At 47.6% G+C, this 8539-nt stretch overlaps 1 protein-coding gene across 1 annotated transcript in view; it reads left to right on the forward strand.

Moving 5' to 3' along the window:
* The first annotated feature begins 2438 nt into the window (after positions 1-2438).
* The window catches only part of LOC113208558 (cytochrome P450 4C1-like), a 9369-nt gene continuing 3268 nt past the window's right edge, over positions 2439-8539 (forward strand). Inside the window, exons 1-6 of the mRNA XM_026425605.2 lie at positions 2439-2937; positions 3374-3480; positions 6255-6345; positions 7164-7349; positions 7637-7718; positions 7801-7927. Of these exons, the coding sequence (XP_026281390.1) occupies positions 2772-2937; positions 3374-3480; positions 6255-6345; positions 7164-7349; positions 7637-7718; positions 7801-7927 (759 nt within the window). The 5' untranslated portion in view covers positions 2439-2771. The remainder of the gene's footprint in view (positions 2938-3373; positions 3481-6254; positions 6346-7163; positions 7350-7636; positions 7719-7800; positions 7928-8539) is intronic.

Here is an 8539-nt window from a genome sequence, read left to right on the forward strand (position 1 = left end):
ATTTGCGATAAAAAGTTGTTATTACATTTTCTGTTTAGTGATTTAATCCCATACTTTGCAAAATTTGCAAAAATAATATCATCATGCCCTTTGGCATAAGATTCACCAAACCAGCCTCAGTGTCTGTCTAGCGTAAGCTGTGTAACACTTTGGTTCAGTTAACCACTTTTCTTAAAAGGTAGCTTCTGTTTAAACTTTTGACGCCTAATGTGCACCTACAGACGCTAAACGTGTTACGCTTGGGATGCTTCATGCAAATCACTTATTATTTCTGTGAGAAATTCCACTGCTCTCCAAATAATAGAGGTATTGTTGTCTGATAAATAAAAAAAAAACGATAGGAACAAGGTGAGCAGCATCATCGCAAGTATGCTGAGTTCCCTGATTTATTCATTATTTTTGTGTGAAAGGCACTTGTCTTAAGACTGTTAAGCAGAGGCGGGGCGGACCGCAAGCCCGCGAAGCAACTCGGTAGTAATGTTGGCTAAGCAATTGACACACACGAGCACACACCGACACGCGAAGACATCGGCATATGCAAACGCACCGACTAGGACACTCACACCAACGAGTGAGAACTGTGTCACGGACATGAGTGCGACCAGCAACAGAAGCAGGTGGGCAAACAAGTGACCCAAGTGGTGACAACTAGATGAGGGGCGGAAGAAGAGCGCCGACCACTTAAGCCAGCACCCACCCATCCGGGCATAACGCATACCGAGAAACTTACAGTGATATCACTAAAGAAAACGTTTTCTGATTGTAAGAAAAACACTCTATTGGGCTATGTATGATTGATCAGGCCATGTTTTTTTCCGCTCAAAGCAAGAGTTATTTTAGCAAGAGAGGCTGGGTTCATGTCAGAAGAATTTTTTTTTCTAGCAAGTGTTTCTCTCAAATTGAGAATCATCCGAAAAAAAGTTTACTTCGACGACTAAGGTAATCCGGCTGACAGCCGAAAGGTAATCCGGTAGGGGTAATCCGAGGAAATTCTAAAAAATCCGTGGTAATCCGGGGAAATTTTGGGGTAATCCGGGGAAATTTTGGGGGTAATCCGGGGTAATCCTAGAGAAAAAGCGACGTAATCCGGAGGACACTCCGGACGTAGTCCGGGTAATCCGTAATCCGGCTGACACAAAGTTTAACAGTCGTTTCCCCCTCGTATTTTTCTGACGATAAATATTTGTTTCTTCGACCAATATTAATATACTATATTTCGCAAGAATGAAATTAGCTCTAGCTGACAACTTCCTGAAAGACGCAGTCTCCAAAGCAGTCCTCACTAAAAGCGTCTTGTTCTGTACTTAATTCGTACGGGCTAGCGATTCATTATTTTTGAAAATTGCTAGTGTCAGCCCCAGCTCATTAGCCGCACACTAACATTAACGAAGGAACCAAACCAAATGTGTATTGATCGGTAATAATAGCAAAATTATACCAACAAATCCAATACTCTTCGAAAGCACAATGAAGTGATAAAGTACTACATCAGTGTTTGTACTATGATACAAATAAATGTATTCCTGGAGAGAATATGACAAATTTCTTATCACAAGAATGTTAACTTTATATAGAATAAAAACTGAAAATAGTATCTAGAAAACATTTTCTAGACTATCTTAGAATATTCACTGCGAGAAATTTTTGTATTGGGTACAGGAAAAGTTTCCATGGAAGGTGTCGTACATTTACGATTTAAAATTGTAGATTTACAAACACTACATAGCGACTTGAAATCCTTTCGCGATGATGCACACGTAAAACATATTTTGTAAATAGTAAATTAAAAAATATATACATCAATTTTTGAACATATTTTTTACGGTGTTCTTATGGTAGCAACAATAACAATTATTGCGTACAAAAAAAGATTCGAGAATGATGGTACAATTATATTTCTTTTACTTCACAAAAGCCCACCCACGCGGCAGTTGCAAAAGTTTTGGCAGCAGGCTGCAGGAGGACACATTGATTTCAGCGGGGCAACAGGAAACACGGTCGCTAGCGGTCGCTAGTGAAAAACATAGTTTTAAACTTACAAATTTTGTAAACTTAAGTTATAGTGCAAGTTATAAATTTACGAGAGCAGATTTTTTACTCGCCAATGAATTTTAAGTCGATACGTACTGCATGTATTTTTACGATTTCAAATTGTAATTTTTTTTCCTGTAAACCTACCTACTATTTTTTACAGTGAAGAAGACGCGCAAGAATGGCTCTCTTGTGATACATCCAGGACCGCTCCCGGCCCAGCGCGGGACGGCGGGTGGGAAAGGGGGAGCGGGGGAGGGGGGAGGGGGGCAAGGACATGTGGTTTAAGGAGTCGTAGCAGTGTGGTGACGACTGTCAGCGCCTATAGGTACGCGTTGAGTGCGTCGACGTGGGGGTGAGGCGGGGAGGATGGTGGGGAGTGGGAGAGGAGAGGAGGGAGGGGGACGGACGGCTGCGCACTGGAACACACAGAGGCGCACTCGGGCCATATCATAACGCATCCAGTCGCAACGGGACACGCGCGCGGTGGGCTCGCGCTCCAATCGAATCAAAATCGAATCGGATCGAATCAGTCACGGCGGGTGGTTGTGTGTGCGTGTGTGTGCGCGAGAGAGATATATAGTGTTGGGGCTGTGAGTGAGTCCGTGCGAGACGAGCATCGGAAAAAGCACGGACCAAGCACAAGCCAGATAAAAAAAAAACTTAAAAAAAAACTACACAAATCATCGAGACAAGGATTTTCAAATTTCGCGCGCCCCAATTCCCCGGCAGCGCGCGGCATGGGGCTCGCCGTGACCGTGCTGTGGGTCGTCGGCGCCCTGGCGCTGCTGCAGCTGCTGTGGAGCCTGAGGAACAGGCGCCTGCTGCAGCTGGCCAACACCCTCCCCGGGCCCAGGTTCCTGCCCGTCATCGGCAACTTCTTCAGCATCCTCGCGAATGACTTTGGTGAGAGGCAAGACGAGGTCCTAAGCAGCATTTATGCGTATTGTTAGCAACTTTCTTTTTCCTGCTCCACAATCTTTCCAACAAACAAACAAACAAAAAATGATTATGATCTCGGAAAGAGTTAATATTTTCCTTTTGTGAAAATTGTTGACACGTCAGGAATTGTATTTTGCGAAAAGGGATGCAGCCTAGTCGTAACGGGGCTCCTGTATGTTCTAAATACGCGTGCTTATAGGCCCGCCAAACAGACGATGTGGCTGCGGAAGCTGTGATTGAGTCCTGAACAACACGGAGGGCGCGAGCAGGGTTACAATACTTTAGAAACCAGGAAAAATATGCGTTAAGCATTTCTCCTTTTAAAAAATAATAATGCCGTTTTATTTATTTTCAAGGATTGCTTAAAGTTTGTTCGTGAACACTGTTTCCTCGTTTCCAGATTTCATCAAGATGGTGTACGCGTACCGCTCGCGCTACGGCCACCTGTACCGCATCTGGCTCGGGCCGGCCTGCTACATCAACCTCTCGCAGGCCAAAGATGTCGAGGTGAGCCCCGCCCCCCAACGGCACCCGCCCGACTTTTAGATCCGCAGCAGAGAGAGAGAGAGAGGGGGGGGGGGGGGAGAGGGAGAGAGAGAGTGTCTAACGACGGAAGACCAATGCTTTTGCCTCCAGTTATCCTCTTAGCCTCCTCACGGGGGGGCTGCTCCCGGGCCGCGGGATCGACCCGCCCACCCGGAGGGACCCCTCCGCGGCCTCGCCTGGGTGCTTTGCGGGAAGCAGACGCGCCCTGCAGCAAGGGGAAGCTCCCCGTCGTCGCCCCCCCCCCCCCCCCAACGTGGATAAAGGGGGTGGCCAGGCCGGCATCAAAGTTTCAGGAACGCTACTCACTGTGAACCCGACCTAGCCTCTTTACACCCCCCCCCAATCTCACCCCTGGCTGAGGTGTGTGTACAGGTCCGACCGACCGAAAAAAAAAAAAACAACAACTAACTCGACACAAGTTCGCAGGGATGCCGCGGATACCGGAGAGCCTTTGAGCGGCATTCGAACAACAGCTCGCGCGTGATGAGACGACGCGCGCTGGATTCAAAGGGAAAAATGGTGCAGTTTCACTCGGTGTACAGAAAACATTCCCAAAACAAGCCAATCTGGGGAGGACTTGAAGCATATGAACCCCCAAAAAATTATCAATAAAATCTGTAAACGTTCCTCTAGGTGCGCCTTCCAATATATATTTTTTTTGTCAGGTTGTAAAATCAACACGCGCGCAAACGAAGCGTTCCCAGACGGCCTCCACCCTCTTGCCCTTTTGCAGTCCACTGTAGACGTGCCATTGCATTATTTGCGGGGGTAGGGGGGTGCCCCATAATCGCGATGAAGGACAAGGCCTCTGCCCCCCAGGGGTAAAGGTAGAGATGGAGGCGGAGAGAGAGAGGGAGAGGTAGGGAGAAGAGAAGGAGGGAAAGAGAGGGAGAGAGTGAGCAGACGAAACCGGACGAAACGATACTTTCAGACCTATGCCTCGATACGGAGCTGCTCATTAAAAGACCCGCTCAGCCAGGAAAGATGAACTGTTTCGGCAGAAATCAAGGAAGGAGGGGGTGAGGGAGGGAGGGGGGGGAAGCATCGCTACATTTTGCTCCCTGGAGGGTTTAGCAAGGAGGAAATCAGCAACAAAGTAAGCGTGCGCGCGGGCGGCAAGGTGCGGGGAAAATGGGATGGGGGGGGGGGGGGCACACCCAACGGCGCAGGCTGGAGTTACGCCCCTCTGGCCCGACCGACGCCTTAGAGCAATCAGATATCCTTCTCTCACCCCTTCGGCCCGGTGGAAGGTGATTGGGGCTTCATTCGGCTCGGATGCTGTTTACTTGGTATGGGAGTGGGCGGCCCGGGAGGCGAGGAAGGGGTAGAGGGTCGCGAAAGAGAAGCACGCGTCGCTAAACCGCCATCGGCCGTGTCAACCCCGCAAAAAAGGAGAGAAAAAAGGGGAGGGGGTTATTCACTTTCAATTTTATTTATTTTCCCATCAGCCACCTCCGCATTAATGCCAATATCGCGTTGATGCCGACCCGGTGCACCCCAATGGAGTGTCAGCATTGCGTGCGCAATCTCCCCCACACGCACTAACCCCCAAGCGGCTCCCTTTTCCAGCACCCCCTCCAAACTTTCATGTACTCTGCCAGGTAAAATACAACACTCACTCGCTTAGTGAAAATATAATTCGTAATAATAAATCGGAAAAACGTATTCCCCATGCCCACGTCCTTGAATAGACAATGCAGATATCTTGTAAATAATACGATAAAATATATGCCATCAATTTATGGCGGCATTTCCCACAGTGCCGTGATATAACAAACTCCCTTTTAACATAATGTTTCGTCTCGTGCCGGGCCGTGGAACTTGGAGAGAGAGAGCGAGAGAAAGAGAGAGAGCGAGAGCGAGAGAAAGAGAGAGAGCGAGAGCTAGAGAGCGATATAGAGCGAGAGAGCGAGAGAGCAAGAGACCAAGAGAGAGAACGAGAGAGAGAGCAAGAGAGAGAACGAGAGCGAGAGAGAACGAGAGCGAGAGAGACAGTGCGAGCCATCGAGCGAGCAAAAGAGAGAGAGAGAAGTGGCAAGGCGAAACGAAACGAGGCATCCCAGAGTTTACGCACCGCAAAGACAATCATTGCTGAGGGTTCCGCGATGCCCAGACCGAACATGGATTCCATTCTATTTAACCCTTCACTATCTACTTCCCATCTCCTCCTCCCTCCGCTCTCTCCACTCAGACTACCCCGAGCTAAATTTCTGCGTTAGCCAAGACCCCCCCCCCGCCAAAAACGGTAAGAAAAAGGGGAGGAGAGCCTTTGCGCGTCCTTCGCTTAGCGGAGACAGTGTTTGGTTCCAGACGTCGCAGAGCGAAAGGCCTCTAGCGTGGCCTGTGACTTGCTAGCCGCAGGAGTACCCGCCGCCGAGCCGTGTAAAAATGATGTGTGCGTGCGTGTCTTGTGTGTGTGAGAGTATTTAACGACCCGCGCGGGACCGGAGTGAGGCTAGGGCTGTCCATCCGCAGAGGTTGTTGCATCAGGGCAAAGGAGGTGCGTCACGGTGGCAGCTCTTTGACGACGATATGGTTAGACAGAGAGGGGTTGAGAGAGAGAGAGAGAGAAAGAGAGAGAGAGAGAGAGAGAGGGGGGGGGGGGGGAGAGAGAGAGAGGGAGAGAGAGATTGAAAGGTGATTGTGAGATGGGACAAGAGAGAAGCGGAGGCTGGGCCTGGGCACGTCAAAAGGACAACAAGCAGCTACATGGTATGCACTTGCTTGCGTTTCAGACCATCATGAGCAGCCAGAAGTTCATCCACAAGAGCCGCGACTACGCACACCTGCACCCGTGGCTGGGCACGGGTCTCCTCACCAGCACGGGTAAGAAAAAGCTTCTGTAGGAAAAAGCAGGGGTTGCTTGTACAGGAAATTTTGCTCCGCAAGCTTATTATTGTGACATTGCAAAAAGGAAACCATGTTTCATACTTTAAACAAGATGGAAACGCAAGTTAAACGTCTTTGGAAAATTTGTAGGCCAACGCAAAACATATAGGAATTTATCATTGATTCATTTCCATATATTTTTTTATGTGCAACTTTTTCCAATTATTTTTTTAGTTCCAGTCGCTTTGCCTTCATTTTCACAGCATGCAGTGAAAAGCGGGCCGGCTGGATATTCTCTACTACAAATAAACGGCGGCTCTGAATAATAATAATAAAAAAAAGAGTGAAAGACGCGAGATAGTATATTCTGTGGGCGGGCGATGATGACGGAGGCGCGCTATTCGGCGCAGAGTAATGAAAAAGTGTATATTGCGAAGGGGCGAGACATGAAGCATGTGACAGAGAGGCGTCGCACCGAAGCGGGGCAAAGAGACACGCCGAACAAACTGCGACGGCAGAGATTCCGAGAGAAATGTCGAGCACCCAAGCCAAAACTATGCGTTGGGGTATCTCTTACTGCAGAGTTGACACCGGCTAACATACAATTAAGAGCTTAGCAATAAAACCCATTTGCTTTGTAATGTTAAGCACGTGATTTATAGCTGAACAAAAACATCTTTTTAGCAGCTTGCAAAGCATGGCAGTGCTTTGTGTTACAAAGAAAATGATATTTGTATTGCACAGCTGCCAAATTAATTTTACTGTAACGATTTAACATTTGCACATTAAAAGTCAAGACCTGTAATAAATTCCAGGCTCCAAATGGTTCCACCGGCGACGCATCATCACCCCCACGTTCCACTTCCGCATCCTCGACCGATTCATGGACTCGTTCAACCGCAACTCAAACCTCATGGTGGAGAACATGTCCAAGGAAGACGGCAGGCCAGCCTTCGACGTGCACCACTACATATCGCTCTGCACCCTGGACATCATCTGCGGTAGGCTAAATTAACTACGGTCGAGCCTGCAGTTTTAATGAAATGTAACTTGTTCTATTTAAAAAGTAGGAAAATAACTTTATTGTAAATCTACGACGCACTTTGTTATTTTCTATTTACAAAATATGCGGTTAATTCACGACAGCCCGTTTCTATTTGTCACTTGTCGACGAATTCTAAGTTATGTCAGTATTGTTTCTTTCAAACACGCTTCAAGTAAACATCAGCGTGACGAAACCAACTATTTCTAACAGTGTAAGCTTCTGTGGGCTTCTGTATGCACACAGAATGCGCGATGGGAACCAAAGTTAACGCCCAGGTCAATTCAACGAAGCAGATCGACTCACCTTACGTCAAGGCAGTCAACAGGTGAGTGGGAAACAAACTCGATAAGAATTACAAAATTTTGCGGAAACCACCAGCACCGGTTTAAAACGGCCTCTCCCATCAGCATGTGCTGGCTCGTGTACTTCCGAGGCATCCGCCCGTGGCTGTTCGTCGACTCCATCTTCAACCGGACGGCCCAGGGCAAACTGTTCAACAGCAACCTCAAGACGCTGCACGCCATGTCCAAAGACGTAAGTTCAAAAGCAACACTCCCAACACTCCACATCAAATCCATGTGTGCACTTCACCCCACTCCACTGTCTCCAAAGACACGCCTTGTGGTGAATAAACAACTTAAGCGTAGTATGTGTACTTGATTCACAACCACTCTTAATTCGTAGTAAAACTAACAAGCAGGTAAAGTGAAATAAGTTACTCCGAGAGTTACTCACAGGAATAACTTTATCGAGCTACCCTCTACGATACTCATTTTTATTCAGTATTGAACACCCAGAAAATGTTTTGTTGGTTCGACGAAATTTTCACCTTAATTGAGGATAAGGAAACTTTTCCCTTGGTAGAACATCCTGAAAATAAGGATTTTTTCCCTCCAGCAGGAAAGGAAAATTCCGTTGAATGTAAGTAATATTTTCTGTATCCTCAAATTTCTTAAAATCAAAGAAACCGATTGCTGGGTACAATGAAGTGCCGTAAAAAAGCATCCCCCTTTCCCTTTGGTTAAAATTTACGCAATTTGTGCGCATCCTCTCGACTCCACCCCCTGCGGTCGGCCTCAGCAACCCCTCCGGAAGGGGGCGTGCAACAGCCTAGCCTCAAACAGCCCCCACTGCTGTTGTTCTAAT

This window comes from Frankliniella occidentalis, unplaced genomic scaffold (assembly GCF_000697945.3).
Source record: "Frankliniella occidentalis isolate FOCC.00 unplaced genomic scaffold, Focc_3.1 Scaffold160, whole genome shotgun sequence".
In the NCBI taxonomy this organism is placed as follows: domain Eukaryota; kingdom Metazoa; phylum Arthropoda; class Insecta; order Thysanoptera; family Thripidae; genus Frankliniella; species Frankliniella occidentalis.